The sequence below is a fragment of the Geotrypetes seraphini genome, chromosome 2 (genome assembly GCF_902459505.1).
Source record: "Geotrypetes seraphini chromosome 2, aGeoSer1.1, whole genome shotgun sequence".
NCBI lineage: Eukaryota > Metazoa > Chordata > Amphibia > Gymnophiona > Dermophiidae > Geotrypetes > Geotrypetes seraphini.
Window position 1 is genome coordinate 436957928 of NC_047085.1, and position 18205 is coordinate 436976132.

At 42.5% G+C, this 18205-nt stretch overlaps 1 protein-coding gene across 1 annotated transcript in view; it reads left to right on the forward strand.

Moving 5' to 3' along the window:
- The window catches only part of SPAG6 (sperm associated antigen 6), a 220948-nt gene that overhangs the window by 72710 nt on the left and 130033 nt on the right, over positions 1-18205 (forward strand). Inside the window, 2 exon segments of the mRNA XM_033931329.1 lie at positions 4559-4764; positions 11605-11778. Coding sequence (XP_033787220.1) covers positions 4559-4764; positions 11605-11778 — 380 coding nt within the window.

Below are 18205 nucleotides of genomic sequence, written 5' to 3' on the forward strand. Positions count from 1 at the left end.
TAGCCAGTACTATTCCATCAGATGAAGTTTGCTGGGTGGCGACTTGGTTGTCATCATACTTTCACCAAATTTTATAGGGTAAACATAGAGCTCAAGAGGACTCCTCCTTTGAAGCCTCAGTTTTGAAAGCAGGCTTATCTTTCCCACCTGGTGTTTCTGGACTGCTTAGTATGTCTCTTGGTTCAGCAAACCATCTCTATTGCACTAGAAAAAGAGATTAGGTTCTTACCTTGATAATATCTTTTCTAGTAGATAAGGATGGGTATGCTGAATCCCCCATCCATCATTGTCGATGCATCTGCCTGGACCTCCTTCTACTTGAAGCCTGCGCCTCTGACCTTTCTGCCTGCTATCATAAATTGGAAGAAATTGTGTATTGTCTCTTGGGGGTTCCCTAGAGATCTAAAGTTTTTTACAACTTTTTGCTAATAAAAATTGTTATTTGTTCTTTTCATCTTCATGGCGTGTTTATGAGCTATGTGTTTATATTTTTGAGCTGATCAAAGTCTTGTTGGGGGGGTCTCCCCGTTCTCCTGTTCTCTCTCGTAGGGCTGTTGCTAGCTTTGAAACTGTCTGGGGGCAGCAGAAAGCAGGGAGAAGGAGGGAGTACTGAAAACAATGATCAGTATCTCCTGTAACGGACTCACAGGAGCGGATGCAAGACCCTTGGTTCAGCATACCATCCCTATCTACTGGAAAAGATAGATTTCAAACGTACGGACTTTAATGCAATGGGAAAGTACCTGAAGAAAGAGCTGTTAGGATGGGAGGACATAAGATTACATTACATTACATTACATTACATTACATTAGTGATTTCTATTCCGCTTGTGCCTTGCGGTTCTAAGCGGATTACATTAGAAGATGGCTGGTCATTTCCAGGCGATGACATTACAATTATTTGTATAACTTTACAAACTTTGCATACCTAACTTTACATAACTTTTCGTACATAACTTTACATAACTTTACGTGGAGTTACTTTGCGTTACTTTACATTATCCTTACCGTGCTTGCATAACTTGCATTAAGTTTACATAATTTATCTTACATAATTTATCTTACATAACTTTACAGACTTTACGTAGGTTACTTTGTGTTATTTTACCTTATTATTCCAGTACATTGCATAACTTACATTACATAATATTACAAAGCATAACCTTATGTTATATTACAAAGCATAACCTTATGTTACATTACATAATATTACAAAGCATAATCTTATGTTACCAAAAAATCGTCTGTTCCTAGGTTGTTATATCTGATTTTTCGGTATTTGGGGAAACAGTGTTTCTGGATATGAGTTGGCTTATCGCTTATAAGAGAAGTGGAAAGACAGTGGTCTAAGCTGAAAGGAGCGATAAAAATGGCTACAGACCTTTATGTGAAGAAAATCAATAAAAACAAGAGAAAAAGGAAGCCGATATGGTTCTCCAACCTAGTGGCTGAGAAAATAAAGGCGAAAGAGTTGGCGTTCATGAAATATAAAAAAATCCAAGAAGAGGAGAGCAGAAAGGACTACAGGGTGAAACTGAAAGAAGCCAAGAGAGAGATACGTTTGGCGAAGGCACAGGAAGAACAAATGGCTAAAAATGTAAAAAAGGGAGATAAAAATTTTTTCAGATATATTAGTGAAAGGAGGAAGATAAAAAATGGAATTGCTAGGCTAAAAGATGCTGGGAACAAATATGTGGAGAGTGATGAGGAGAAAGCAAATGTGCTAAACAAATACTTCTGTTCTGTGTTCACAAAAGAAAATCCTGGAGAAGGACCGAGATTGTCTGGCAAAGTTACACGAGAAAATGGAGTAAATTCTGCGACGTTCACGGAGGAGGGTGTTTATGAGCAACTTGAAAAACTGAAGGTGGACAAAGCGATGGGACCAGACGGGATCCATCCCAGGATACTAAGGGAGCTCAGAGAGGTTCTGGCGAGTCCTATTAAAGACTTGTTCAACAAATCTCTGGAGACGGGAGTGATTCCTGGGGATTGGAGGAGAGCGGATGTGGTCCCCTATTCATAAAAGTGGTCACAGGGATGAAGCAGGAAACTACAGGCCGGTGAGCCTCACTTCAGTTGTTTGGAAAAAATAATGGAAGTGTTGCTGAAAGAAAGGATAGTGTATTTCCTTGAATCTAATGGGTTACAGGATCCGAAGCAACATGGCTTTACAAAAGGTAAATCGTGCCAAACGAACCTGATTGAATTTTTTTGATTGGATGACCAGAGAGCTGGATCGAGGACATATGCTAGATGTAATTTACTTGGATTTCAGCAAAAGCCTTTGATACAGTTCCTCATAGGAGGCTTGTTGAACAAACTTGAAGGGCTGAAGTTAGGACCCAAAGTGGTGAAACTGGGTCAGAAACTGGCTGTCGGACAGACGCCAGAGGGTGGTGGTTAATGGAAGTCGCTCGAAGGAAGGAAAGGTGACTAGTGGAGTCCCTCAGGGTTCGGTGCTGGGGCCAATCCTGTCAATATGTATGTGAGTGACATTGCTGAAGGGTTAGAAGGAAAAGTGTGCCTTTTTGCAGATGATACCAAGATTTGTAACAGAGTAGACACCGAAGAGGGAGTGAAAATATGAAAAAGGATCTGCAAAAGTTAGAGGAATGGTCTAATGCCTGGCAACTAAAATTCAATGCAAAGAAAATGCAGAGTAATGCATTTGGGGATTAATAATAGGAAGGAACCGTATATGCTGGGAGGAGAGAAGCTGATATGCACGGACGGAGAGAGGGACCTTGGGGTGATAGTGTCCGAAGATCTAAAGGCGAAAAACAGTGTGACAAGGCAGTGGGCTGCTGCCAGAAGGATTCTGGGCTGTATAAAGAGAGGCATAGTTAGTAGAAGGAAGAAGGTGTTGATGCCCCTGTACAGGTCATTGGTGAGGCCCCATTGTGTTCAGTTTTGGAGATCGTATCTGGCGAAAGACTTAAGAAGACTTGAGGAGGTCCAGAGGAGGGCGACGAAAATGATAGGAGGCTTGCGCCAGAAGACGTATGAGGAGAGACTGGAAGCCCTGAATATGTATACCCTAGAGGAAAGGAGAGACAGGGGAGATATGATTCAGACGTTCAAATACTTAAAGGGTATTAATGTAGAACAAAATCTTTTCCAGAGAAAGGAAAATGGTAAAACCAGAGGACATAATTTGAGGTTGAGGGGTGGTAGATTCAGGGGCAATGTTAGGAAATTCTACTTTACGGAGAGGGTGGTGGATGCCTGGAATGCGCTCCCGAGAGAGGTGGTGGAGAGTAAAACTGTGACTGAGTTCAAAGAAGCGTGGGATGAACACAGAAGATTTAGAATCAGAAAATAATATTAAAGATTGAACTAGGCCAGTTACTGGGCAGACTTGTACGGTCTGTGTCTGTGTATGGCCGTTTGGTGGAGGATGGGCAGGGGAGGGCTTCAATGGCTGGGAGGGTGTAGATGGGCTGGAGTAAGTCTTAACAGAGATTTCAGCAGTTGGAACCCAAGCATAGTACCGGGTAAAGCTTTGGATTCTTGCCCAGAAATAGCTAAGAAGAAAAAAAAAAAAAAAAAAATTTAAATTGAATCAGGTTGGGCAGACTGGATGGACCATTCGGGACTTTATCTGCCGTCATCTACAATGTTACTATGTTACTATGTTATTTCAAGGTAAGAACCAGATCTCTTTTTTGAAATAATCTTATTTGTACATTTCCCCCCATTGAAGACCCTGGTGAAATATCCTTTTAGTTAGGCGGTGGGCTATTGACAGGCAGAAGTTGTATGTTACCGTGGCACTATTTTTTGATACAGTGACTGACTTTATGGTTGCGATATTTGTACATAAGCTTTTTCTAAGACTTAAAAGGAAATGCAGATAATCAAATATAAATAATCTTTAGAAAAGACTGACAGCAAGGAATGCATGCTGAAATGAAGCACTTGTCAGAATTGCAAATCCTTTATTTGGCATCTTAAAAAAAAATACCAGAGGAAAAGTGAATTGAAAATGTTTATTTGCAAAATATTCTTTCAAACATATTTTGTTTGATGCTAATTTAACATTATGTGTTTTCAATTGATTATACGAAAAGAAGCATTATTTTAGATTTCTGAGTCACATAATCAACATAAAGCATTTGCTTACAAATATATAGAACAAAATGTTTTCTAATTAGTATGGTTGATTAAAAAAAGAAATGTTGTTGCTTTGGCTTTCAGTGTTGTTGTTAACCATGCAGAAAATACATGCCTATTGATCAGCACAGAATAGTGAGGCCTTAAACAGCTGACATCTGCTTTCTCTTTTTTTTTTTTAAACAGAGTAACAAACCATTTCAGCCTAATCTACCTCAAATGTGTGCATGTAAATGGGGGTCCATCTATTGACCTGTGTTCTTTTCAGCAAAGGATTGGGCCGCATGGTTTATGAAACCAGGAGGGCTGATTTGAAATGCAGATGCTGAGACAGTGAAGTGCACCCTCCCCTTTTTTCTTTGCTGTATCTGTCAGGGTGAAAAATGTCTTGCACTGGGGTCAGTCACCCATACTCACTTAATTACTTTTCTTGGACCCACAGAACTGTCACAGGCTGTCGTGGATGCAGGGGCTGTTCCTCTTCTGGTTCTCTGTATCCAGGAGCCAGAAATTGCTTTGAAAAGGATTGCTGCATCAACTCTCAGTGATATTTCAAAGCATTCTTCAGAGTTAGCACAGACTGTAGTTGATGCTGGGTCTATTGCACACTTGGCCCAGATGATCCTGAACCCAGATGAGAAGCTAAAGGTAAATTTTAAATATATTTCTATCAATAAATTGTTTGAGACAAGAATATATATTTGCTGACAAATGAATTTATTTTTCTGTAAATGTAAAATGCACATAAGGAAGAGGTAAGCATAACCATAAATGTAACTAACCATTTATTTTTATTAATATAGCCTTCTTTAATGTGCATTGTTCTATTCTATATTGCAGTTTTTGCATTTGGTTTCTTCTGAAACCCTGCTTTCTATGTTTCCTTTTATTCAGCCTATGGTTGTTGAAACATTGAATGTACGAGAAATGGCATTTTAGAATAGAAGTCCTGGAATAATCAAAGAGAAAATGAGCAAACGCCTGTATTTTTCTCTTATAATAACACTAGCATTGGTACATATAGGTCAGGACTCTTTCCCAATCAAATAAAATATATGGTTCTAAATAATAAGAGCAAAAAACTAAAACTGAAAATAATATCATGTTGAAGAGATTTACAAATGTTTTTTGGAATTAGAGGTTTTTTAAAACAAATATTATATATTGATTCTTAAAATGATAACTTGCTTTGAAAACTAACATTTTACATTGTTAACTAAAATGATGAGACATTGATAGAAATTGTGTTTGAGAAATAGTCCTGAATACTCTTATAGGTAGGCAAAAAACAAACCCCCAAAAAGTACAGCCCAAATCAAATTTTGCTGGTACTGTATCATAATATTTTGAAATAAGATGCTGTTTCTTAGCAAGTTTATCTGTTCTTATAAATAAAACTGTGGGCTGTCAATTACAACTTATTTGTGAGCCTTTTTGGGTTTTCTTGACTGGGTATGCTCGTAGTCATGTATTGAATATTTGACTGTATAGTGGTTGTCTCCTTGTCATATCTATAGTGCTTGCTCTCATGCTGCTCCATGCTTTTTTTTTTTTCTCTTTCTTCTCTTTCTTTAGGGCGGGGAAGGGGTGGATTTTTGCGGTTAATGAAAATTTGGTCTGTGTTGCTTGTTCTTCTTGTGCTTTTGGATTGTATTTTTGGACCAATAAACAGTTTTGAACATAAATAAAGCTGTTATCTTTAATGCTATTCCTGTTTTCAAAAAGTTATCCATTGAACAGTTACATGGGACAATTGGAAAGAAAGCAAATGAAGAAGGGCCACTGACCTTGGTTTAACTTGTGCATGAACTTGTAACTGTACAATAATCTGAGAATCCTTTAATTGTTGACAGAAAATGTTTCTAAATAGCCAGAAAAATACACCCCACCAAAAATGGTTGGCTAACAAAAAAAGAAGGAAAAGCACCAAAGAGATCATTCACTATATTCAAAATAAAAAATGAATAATCAATACAACATAGGCTAAAAAAAACCCCAACCCTTCCATTAAGCAGTCAGCATCAGTGTTATAAACTTATCTATTGTGTCTTCAAGGGAAAGTTTTAGCCTATGGTTGTATTGATTAAGCATTTTTAATTCTGAATATAATGCTGATATCAAAGATGTTTTTCTTTCTTTTTTGTTAGCCATCTATTTTTGTGGAGTGTGTTTTCTGGTTATTTGGCTGTAGTTTCATTTACCTCTTATTGGGATTGTGTAAAATATTTCCAAGCATATTTTACACAGATTTTCAAAACCATATAGATCAAGATCTTAAGATATATTGCAACAATCTTTATACCAGGACAAGCAGGCAGCATATTCTCACGTGGGTGACATCATCCATGGAGCCCCAGCACATACAACTCCAAAAGTGCATTGCCACTCCAAGAACCCAAGAAAGTTTGCGAACTGCCCGCATTGCACCTGCGCAAGTGCCTTCCTGCCCGACACAGACTCACGGCTCCTCAGTTCTTAGTTTTCCGCAGAACTAAGAAGTCAAGTTCCTGAACATTGTTCAGTGTTTTGCCTTCCCGCTCACACGTTTTTTTCTTTATTTTTAAGTTTACTTCTTTTAAAAGAAAAGAAAAAGAGGAACATTTTTTCCTCAGGGGCTTCGGCTGCTGAGACTTTCATTTTTCCTCGGCCATCAATTTGGCTGATGCATCTTTTCAATCTTTTTTTCAGGCCGCTAATGGGCTAAAAAAAATATGTGTTGCAGGTGCCCAAGGCCAACCTCTCTTCCCGACAGGTGGTGCTTCAACTTGTGCCTGGTGTACTTCATATCCCTTGGGCTTACAGTCCGATTCAATTGAGGATTTCTCTAAGTCTACAACAAAGTCTCCACTCAAGTGTCCACTGACAGCTAAATCTTCTATTGAAAGACTTTTTGTCACTATATTTATTAGGCAGTTGGGGAAAGAGCTACCACTCAAGCTAGAAGCTGATTCTGTCTACAGTGCTGAATACTTGGAGGATATAGATTATGATTAACCTCCTAAAAAAATTTCTTCGCTGTTCCTCTTTCTCAGCCTCTTAACCAATTGGAGCTTGGCTCCAACTGTATTATCCCTGTTGGGAACTCATAACCACAACTGTATTCTAAAGGTCATTTGAGAGGGATGCTTTCTTCATAAGAACTAGGAAACGAGGGCTCGATGACACTCTCAGCTCCGACACTAGAGTTCCGCCTCCACAACTCCATAGAATAAGCTCTCCTCGGGAGCTTAACATGGCCGATATTGAGCCGCGAGAGGCCAGTGAGGGCTTGCTGGTGAGCTCGGAAGGGATTTCTTTAAACCCGGAGAAACAACCTGAGGAAGGAACATCCGAGGAGATGGCACAAGGCAGACAAGAGGTACGTCTGGAACATGAGAAGCTTCTTGTGTCACCTGTAACCTCAACGATTACTAAACCTCCTGAGGTTACTTTAGGTGCCTTGTGGAACCTTGTTGTTAACCTAGGAAAATCCTTGGCACCTCAAGTTAGCGAATTAGGGGAAAAATTAAAAGACCAAACGAAGGAGCTTTCCACCTTGAAACAAGAGCTATCTACAGTTAAAATTGAATTACAGAAAACTTCAACAGAGGTTATATCTATAAAGAAAATACAGGAAGCATTGGTCACGGATAATGTTTTTTTGAGGAAGAAATTAGAAATAATGGAAAACCAAAGTAGAGCCAATAACATTCGACTATTGAACTTTCCAAAAATTCCTATGATAGCTCTTCTAGAAATGCTAAAGAGGTACTTCATTGAGATTTTAAATGTACCAGAACAGTCTATTTGTTCGAGCTTACTATCTTCCCAAGAAGAAAGAAGACCAACAACAGTTAGCAAGTGAAAATCAACAGGAAAGTCTACTAGACGTCTCAAATTTATTAGAAACCTCCGATATTTCTCTTTCATCTCCAGCTACACTCCTGTTGACGGTAGCTGTCCTACAGGATAAGGAGTGGATTATGAGAATATACTTCCAGAACAGATCTAAAGAATTTTTGGGACATAAAATCCAGATGTTTCCTGACATCTCTAAGGAGACACAAAAAAGGAGGCGGCGATAGTTCTTGATTTTGAGGCCAGCATTAACCGAAATTGGAAGTGTTTTCCACTTAAGATTTCCTTGCATGTGTTGTCATAAGATACCAATCTTTAAAATATGTTTTTCTAGAACCCTCTCATTTGTCTAGTTTCGTATCTCTTAAATGCCTTGGGAGAGAACCACCACCACCACTACAATAATAGTAAAAGAAGAATAGGTCTCCCACTCTACAACAGCCTGCAGATTTCTTAGTTATAGATACTTTTTCTTTTGTTTAAATTCACTCAGATTTAATCTTGGAGATCTCTGTTTTATTGAGGACTTGAGATAGATTAAGAAAAAAAAAATCTAATTTCCTGATTTAAGTTTTATCTTGATTTTGATGTATAAGCTATGCTATCTAAATCTATCTTTCTGTACAAGTGTTACTAGGAAACACTTCTGTACTAGAATTAGGAAACGCCCCTTACCATTATGGGGGCTCCCAGAAACTTTGACTTTATTATATAAATACCAGTCACTAGTGGTAGAGTTGACTTAAAAAAAAAAGAAATCTAATGCATTGAGACTCTATGCCTCAGTGCTACCAGCATGTGAAAGGCTCACTATGAGCACATTTGGATGTCCCTTGTACCAGTACTTCATGTTGGCGATCAGAGTGTCAAATAACAATTTCTATATCTCCTGCTTTGTGAAACATCTTGTTTGGAAATTGCTTTCTTTTGATGGATACCTTCCTTCTCAACATCTATTTCATCATATCTTTCAATCCTTTCCCTTACCTAGAATTTATTAGGTTGGATCCGCTTATCCATGGTCCAAGGAGGAATCTAATATAGTTGTAGAGTCTGTAAAGTTAGATTCCTCCACATGGTATACAGCAAGCAACTTAACATGCATCAAATGAATTGCGACTGCTTCAGGATTCTACCATGGGGCATAGAGCCTGTAAGGTGGCTCTTTCCTGTTGTTTCGATACAATTATACATGAAATGGCGGGATCTAACAGGGGTGTAGAGCCTGTAAGTTAGATTCCCGCCATGTTAGAACCTTCCACTGTTTTATCCTTGAAGCAGGATCAACCAGGTGTTTTTCTTGCAATGTGTTCCACTCTTCCATCAGTGTTTATACAGTACCTTCTAGAAGATATCCATTTACTTTAAGTCTTTTTCCCTACATCTGTTCCTTAATGAACATTTGTCACACTTTTACTCCATCATCTTTTTGATTCCAAAAGCCCAGCGATTTGGGAGTGGCTGTAGGGGAGGAGGAGGAGGCCACTACATCTTTAAAAAAAAAAACTTTTTACGAATGACTTTCTCTTCACTTAATCACTATGCCTCCAAATCTCCAAGAGAGTCTCTTTTCAAGTCGTCTCTTCTTCGGGAGATGGTATCCCTTCTTCTCAAAGAAAAGTTTCACCTCTGCAGAGGAACCGGGGTTTTTACTTCCGGTATTTCCTCATCCCAAAAGGGAAGGGAGGTCTATGGCCAATTTTAGACTTCAGGGGCCTGAACAAATTTCCACTGGGGGGGGGGAGTTTCATATGTTGCCTCTGATACCTTTATATTCCCTCTCAGATCGCAACGACTGTGGCTATGCTCCCTAGATCTGAAAAGAAGTTTCTTCTCATATTCCAGTGCTTCCGACCTTCTGGAAATTACGCAGATTTCAGATAGCGCAGCGCCATTATCAATATAGAGTCCTACCTTTTGGCTTTGCATCCTCTTCCAGAGTATTCATCAAGTGCCTGGTTGTAGTGGCAGCAGCATTACAGACGCAGGGTCTCCAGGTTTTCCCTGTCTGGATGATTGCCTCATCAATGATCCAACCTCGCAATGGGTCCTCACAGTGGCTCAGTTCACAATTCTCTTCTTTCGGCAGTGGAGATTCAAAATCTTTTTTCCTAAATCCCAACTCAACCTTCTTGAAATCTGCGATTTATCGGAGCTCTGCTACACACCTTTTATTTCCGAGTGTTTCTCCATCAGCAGACAACAAAACTTGATTCAAATTCACCTTTCTGAGTAGACTTATCTTTTCCCATCAATCTTGGCCAGACATCTGATGGTACTCCTAGGTCACATGGCTTCCATGGTGCATGTTACTCCATTTATGAGACTTCATCTCAAGACTCCTCAATAGAGATGGTGGGCATGGAAGAAGAAGGGGATAGAGACACAGAGAGGGAGGGACAGGGAGAAAGAGGATGAAATGCAGGACAAGACACAAACACAGAAGGCAAATGCTGAATATGAGAGGGCAGATGTAGAAACAGGAGGAAGGAAAGGAACAGGATATAGAAGGGATATGTTTGTTACACAGGAAAATAAGGCTGCAGGAGGAAGATGATGGATATGGAGAGAGAAGATATGTGAGATGGACAGAAGTTACTAAGAAGACAAGAAAAAATAGCGCTTTGGCAGCTGCTTTCATGGAGTGTCTGTTGTGTTTATGGTCATTTACCCTAAATCAGTTGTTACATAGTAATCACATGGCCCACAATATCTGACTGAATGTGTAGCCCCCTATATTGTGTTCCAGAAGCTGGCTATACCATCAAAAAAAGTTAAGGCTGCAAACTGTGAGGGTGGGGTTAGGATTATCAGACATGTCCTCCTTTTGGAGGACATGTCTTAGCATCCGGACGGCTTTTCAAAACCCGGCACTTTGTCCGGGTTTTGAAAAGCTTCCAGCTAGGAGTGATGTCGATACAGCGCTGGACCTGCCACTAGGCCTACCTGCCCTGTCCCTGCCTGCCCTGTCCCGGCCTACCACTAGACCACTAGAGGGGGGACAGGGGACAGAGCCTGGCAGGGAGTGTAGGATTGGGTGCAGAACGTGGCAGGGAGAATTTGGTTCAGAATGTTTTTTTTTCTTGTTTTCCTCCTCTAAATCTAGGGTGCGTCTTATGGCGCAAAAAATACGATAGTTACCATAACGGGTGTTATCTAGGGACAGCAGGCAGATATTCTCACAAACCACACACCTCCCCTGGTTGTCTTCTTAGCTTACTTACAGAATTGAGGATCCGCGAGCCTGCGTCAGGCAGGAAGGCACTTGTGCATATGCGGTGCAGGCAGTTTGCAAACTTTCTTGGGTTTTTGGAGTGGCGATTAACTTTTGATGCTGTCCGTGTCGGGGCCCATATGTGAGAATATCTGCCTGCTGTCCCCAGATTACACCTATTATGGTAAGTAACTGTGCTCTTTGCTGGTGTAATAAAAATAATTGATCACAGCCTTTAAAGAGTTCACTTTCCTCTTAGGACCAACGTGATTATATTATACATTAATATATATGGAGGAACCTACAGCCCATGCATCACAGTAACTGCAGTTAATGCTTGCTAGTGCAGTTTAATCTGTAACAAGATATTTTATATTATACAGCATATATATACAGCATATAAGTTTGCTTTTTTTAATCTGTAGTCTTTTTAACAGCGTCAGGTGCTATCTGCACTGAGCCAGATTGCAAAGCACTCTGTGGATTTGGCAGAAATGGTGGTTGAAGCAGAAATTTTCCCTATTGTTCTCACTTGTCTAAAAGATACCGATGAATATGTCAAGAAAAACACTGCAACGTTAATACGAGAAATTGCAAAACATACACCTGAGGTAATATCTTGAAAATGCAAATACAGAGGCATATCATTTATGTGTAAATTGTAAAGAAAAACTTTAAACTTTTTCTTGCCATGGGTGCATAGGTTTAAATTTATCTTGTGCAAATGGTCAGCATTTGTATATTAATTACAGTAATCAGGTCCTCTGTTCTTATTAGTTTGTCCTTTGCAGTGTTTTACTGCATGGAAGGGAAATGTCCAGGGGAATCGTTATTTTTTCTTTGTTCATGAGGTAGCTGTCACCAACAGCACTTTTATTTCCTTCAAAAATTTTTGCAGAAATAATCTGACCTTGTACATTCCCACTCCTACTCCTGGACAAGTGGGTTATGCAGCCCATGTCAAGAGACTGTTTATAGGAAGTCTTAGTTACATAATTTTTCTGACCCTCTCATCTTACCTCAGGATTGCCCTGTGGTCACCAGTTGCTTTTCTATAAGCGAGACAGTAGGAGAAAGTCTCTTCTGCTCGTGTTTATTTTTTCTACTCAGTATTTTTACGTGCTTCGTGTCCTTGTATCTGCATGGGGATAGCTCTGGCTGTGGGAAATTGCAGATTTTGCAGGTTATGTCTGCTTCTGGGAGGTTGGCTGCTTTGTAGTGCACCTCCTGGACAGCCTGCACCTTCAGATCGGGGGCTCAGGGACCATTCCCTTGGGAGCTGGCTCACCCCAGGTTCATCTTCTAGTGAATTTGAGTACAGGCTGCATGACTTCATGGAGGTGTGTCTAGGATCTGGGCTAACTGCATCCCTCCACCAGATCATGTGCGCAGTGTCTCCCATGGGTGGCGGAGGTCTCTGGTCATCGGTTTTAGAGGGGCAGTCAAAAGACCAGCAGTCCAGGTTACAAGGCTTGTTGAAGCAGAGGATCTCCCTGTAAGCTGTTTCATCTTCCTTTACTACAGCTCACATTACACTGTGAGTATAGGGCTGACAGCCTGAGCCTATCACAGCGATTTTGGGGGGTGGCTTTCAACCTTCCTGAAAGAATGGATGGCTATCACCTCCGAGCGCTGGATCCTGGATATTCTTTGGGACAGCTACAAACTTGAGTTTTATCGGCTCCTTTCAGAGCTCTTTCTGGATTTCGCTGCAGGAAGACCAGACGAGGCAGCCCGGGTAGAGGCCACAGTCCAAATGTTGCTGGACATTGCGGCCATTGAACCTGTCTCAGAGCCCTACTCGGGCTCCGGCAGATACTTGATATACTTAATTGTGCCAAAGAGAGGCTCCAAATACTGGAGACCAATCCTGGTCCTCAAAGCGGTCAATGCCTGTCCTCAAGGTCTCCTGCTTCAGGATGGAAACAGTGCAGTCAGTGATTACCTCGGTGGCTCCTGGGGAATTCTTAGCTTCTCTAGACTTGACAGATGCTTATCTTCATATCCCCATTTTTCCAGAACACAGGAAATATCTGAGGTTCCATGTTCTGCTGCAGTACTTCCAATTTGCGGCCTTGCCCTTTGGGATGATGACGGTGCCCAGGACATTCACCAATGTGATGGTCATTGTGGCCCACTTACGGAAACTCGGAATTCAAGGTCATCCATATCTGGATGACTGGCTAATCAGAGCCCATTCAGAGTCTGAGAGGCGTCAGGCAGTTCGACAGGTTGATGAGCTGCTTCAACGTCTAGGCTGGGTGATCAACTTTTGAAGGAGCCTTCTTGTTCTGACTCAGGACTTGGAATACCTGGGAGTCCACTTTGCCACAGGGCAGAACAAGGTTTTTCTGCCTGACTCGCGCCAAGAGAAATTTTGCCAGCTAATATGTGCTTTTCTGGAGACTCCAGCCCTGACAGCCTACAGTACCTATTGGTCCTGGGGTCCATGGTTGTGACCATCGATATGATTCCCTGGGTGAGGACCCATCTGCACCCACTACAGGATGCGCTTATTTCTCATTGCAGTCTGTAGAGGGATCCGCTGCATGCCCAGCTCCCTTGGATAGTGGAGGTTCAGAACAGCCTGGTCTGCTGGTTGAATCCTCCATCTCTGTCTCGGATCTTCTTCTCTGAATCTCAGTCTGGGTGATTTTGATAATGGTTGTGTCTATGGCTGGGGTGTTCTTTGCTCGGACAGTCCGGTCCAGAGCCAGTAGTCCCTGTCCAAGAGGAAATGGTCGATCAATCACCTGGAGCTTCGGGTGATTCGACTGGTCCTCCTGCACTTTGAGCATCTTCTCCAGAATCAGGCAGTGTGTGTTTTCTGGGACAAAGCCATGGCAATGGCATAATGTCAATCACCATGGAGGCACCTGGAGCGCATCCCTGCGCAAGGAAGTCCAACATTTCTTTTGTTGGGCAGAATGCTACCTTTTGGCGATTTCCGCGGTGCAGATAGCCGGAGTGGACAATGTTCAGGTGGATTATCTCAACCATCAACTCTGGATCCAGGTGAATGGTCCCTGTCCTAAAGAGTCTTCAGCTGCTTATGAAGCAGTGGGGTCGTCCAGCGTTCGACCTTATGGCATCGGTAGTAAACAAAAATGTGGATCGGTTCTTCAGTCGCCGTCATGAGCCACAAAGCATAGGCTTAGACATGCTGGTGCAGCCCTGGCTACTGGAAGTCTTCTTTATGTCTTCAAGTTTATTAGGATTTTATATATCGCCTATCAAGGTTATCTAAGCGGTTTTTACAATCAGGTACTCAAGCATTTTCCCTATCTGTCCCGGTGGGCTAACAATCTATCTAATGTACCTAGGGCTATAGAGGACTGAGTGACTTGCCCAGGGTCACAAGGAGCAGCATGGGGTTTGAACTCACAACCCCAGGGTGCTGAGGCTGTAGATCCAACCACTGCGTCACACACTCTTCCCTCCATGGCCCCTGATAGGCCATCTGCTGAGATGGATCAAGGCAAACAGGTCGGGTGATTCTCGAGATGGTCGTAGTATGCCATCCTGGTTCATTTACAGCTGGATTGGGGCCTAAGGCTTCCCTGCCATCCTTTCTCCTTATGCAGGACCCAATTGCGCTCCAGGATCCATACCGCTTTGGTCTTACAGCCTGGCTTTTGATCTCGCGGCCTTAATCTGCAGAGGATACTCTTCAGGAATGATAGCTACTCTTGTGCAGCAAAAAAATCAACTGTGGCAGCCTTGCAAAGGCTTGGTGATGTTATCAATCTTGGTGCGTCCAGAAGTGTGAGGATCCGACCTTGCCATTTGTACCACTGATTCTCGCAATCCTTCAAGATGGACTAGAAAAGGGTCTGGCTGTTTGCTCTCTGTTTTGGTCTTCAGCCTCTGAGAGGCTCTTTGGCTGCTTGTCCGTACATTGTCTACTGCTACTACTACTATTAATTATTTTTATAGCGCTACCAGACACATGCAGTATAAGTATATAAAAACAAAAAAATTGCCGCTGTTGGGTCAGACCAGTGGTCCATCATGCCCAGCAGTCCGCTCACGCGGTGGCCCTTGGTCAAAGACCAGCGCCTAACTGAGACTAGCCCTACCTGCATACGTTCTGGTTCAGCAGGAACTTGTCTAACTTTTTCTTGAATCCCTGGAGGATGTTTTCCCCTACGACAGACTCCGGAAGAGCATTCCAGTTTTCTACCACTCTCTAAGTGAAGAAGAACTTTCTTACATTCGTACGGAATCTATCCCCTTTCAATTTTAGAGAGTACCCTGTTGTTCTACCTCCTTGGAGAGGGTGAACAACCTGTCCTTAACTACTAAGTCTATTCCCTTCAGTACCTTGAATGTTTCGACCATGTCCCTTCTCAGTCTCCTCTGTTCGAGGGAGAAAAGGCCCAGTTTCTCTAATCTTTCACTATATGGCAACTCCTCCAGCCCCTTAACCATCTTAGTTGCCCTTCTCTGGACCTTTTCAAGTAGCAATATGTCCTTCTTCATGTACGGTGACCAGTGCTGGACGCAGTACTCCAGGTGAGGGCGCACCATGGCTCGGTACAACGGCATGATAAGAACATAAGCAGTGCCTCTGCTGGGTCAGACCAGAGGTCCATCATGCCCAGTAGTCCGCTCACGAGGTGGCCCATCAGGTCCAGGACCTGTATAGTAATCCTCTATCTATACCCTTCTATCCCCTTTTCCTTCAGGAAAACATCTAATCCCTTCTTGAACCCCAATACCGTACTCTGTCCTTCTCCGATCTGTTTGTGATCCCCTTCTTTATCATTCCTAGCATTCTGTTCGCCCTTGTTGCCGTCGCTGCACATTGCTTGGACGGCTTCATCAACTTGTCGATCATAACTCCCAAGTCTCTTTCCTGGGAGGTCTCTCCAAGTACCACCCCGGACATCTTGTTTTCGTGCATGAGATTTTTGTTATCTACATGCATCACTTTACACTTATCCACGTTAAACCTCATCTGCCAGGTTGATGCCCATTCCTCAAGTCTGATTATGTCATGTTGCAGATCTTCGCAATCCCCCTGTGTCTTCACTACTCTGAATAACTTTTTTCATCCACAAATTTAATCACCTCACTTGTCGTACCAATGTCTAGATCATTTATAAAGATGTTGAAGAGCACGGGTCCAAGCACCGAGCCCTGCGGCACCCCATTGGTGAAGCTCTTCCAGTCGGAGTATTGTCCATTTACCCCACTCTCTGTTTCTTATGATCCAGCCAGTTTTTAATCCACGTGAGTATTTCACCATCGATTCCATGGCTCGCAATTTTTTGAAGTAGTCGTTCATGCGGAACCTTGTCAAACGCCTTCTGAAAATCCAGATATACATTGTCGACCGGGTCGCCCTTGTCTATCTGTCTGTTTACTCCCTGAGGTGGAGTCCATCCTTCCTTTATAGCTTGCTCTTCCCCCAGAACGTCGTCCAGTTGCGCAGGAAGTGGAATCCTTCTTCCTCACACCAGCACCGCATCCACACGTTGACTGCTTGCAGCTCCATCTGCCTCTTCTCATCAGCCCTGGGTATTGGCAGGATCTCTGAGAATGCACAGAGTCACAAAGAATAAGAAAACAGTCCTTGCTCGAAAGAGCTTACAATCTAAACAGGCAAGACAGACAAACAGGATGTCATGGAAAAGTCAATCAGCGGGCTGGGATGAAGGGTAGAGGAGTGGAGTTAAGGATTGAAAGCTATATCAAAAAGGTGGGTTTTCAGTCTGCTTTTAAACAAGGGAAGGGGCCTGACGGACAAACTTGGGAATTGACAGCGGAGGAAAAGAAAAGGGTAACGCTAAGAGTGACTTATCTGAGGAACTGAATTCTCTGGGAGGTGTACAAGGAGAGAAGCGAGGAGAGATATTGAGAGGTAGCAGAATGAACACACTTGTAGGTCAGCAATAAGATCGTGAGCTGTAAAAGAAGTGCCAGATTGGGCGTGGGGTGGGGGGAAAGCTTATGGGGCCAAAAGCAGAGGACAGAGAGAGAGATAGTGGGCAATGGTCTGAAGGGAGAGAAGTTGGACCTGGGGTGGTGTGGAGGAAGAGGGAAAGAGATACTTGAAGGGAGAACTGTTGGGAAAAGAGAGGGAGAAATGGTGGATCAGGGGGATGGAGGCAGGCGGTATGGGGAGAGATGGGGTGGGGGGCAGTTGAGAAGAGAAAGGGAGAGAAGTTGGATTTGGAGATGGAAGGGAGAAATTGTAGGCCTGTGGATGGAAGGCAGAGAGTTGCAGCATTCTCTTTTTTTCCCTCCATTTCATTGTTCAGCATCAAAAGGGGAGGGAAGAATAAAAACAGAAAAGAGAGGGATCAAAATGTTGGACCATGGGGATAGAGGAGGAGAGATGGACCCATGGGAGGGCAGGAGGGATGAGATCTGGGATAAGAAAGGGGATGGAAAGAAAGGGGCAGGGAGTTATAGCCTGACCAGTAGAAAAAGGGAGGGGATTCTAAAAGTGGTGAGCCATGTGGATGAGGTCAAAACGGAGATGACAAGATGAGTAAGGAGTAGATAGAAAGAAATAGAAACATAGAAAATGACGGCAGAAAAGGGCCACGGCCCATCAAGTCTGCCCACTCTAATGATCCACCCCCTAACTTCCTATAGAAACATAGAAAATGACGGCAGAAAAGGGCCACGGCCCATCAAATAGAAGGCTGGGAAAGGAGTGAGATGGGAAATGGGAGAGCTAGGGACTGAGAGAAGATGGAGAACAGCAGGCACTGGAAAGAGAATTAGTTGAATATGGACAAAAAGCAGAAAGAGAAACTGGGACCAAGATGATGGAAAAACAAAACATCCAGACAACAAGGTAGAAAAAAATTGTTTTATTTTGAATTTATTAACTGGAATATGTTAACTTTGGGATAGGTGCATAGGAGGAGTGTGTGGCGCAGTGGTTGAAGCTACAGCCTCAGCACCCTGGGGTTGTGGGTTCAAACCCCATGCTGTTCCTTGTGATCCTGGGCAAGTCACTTAATCCTCCATAGCCCCAGGTACGTTAGATAGGTTGTGAGCCCACCGGGACAGATAGGGAAA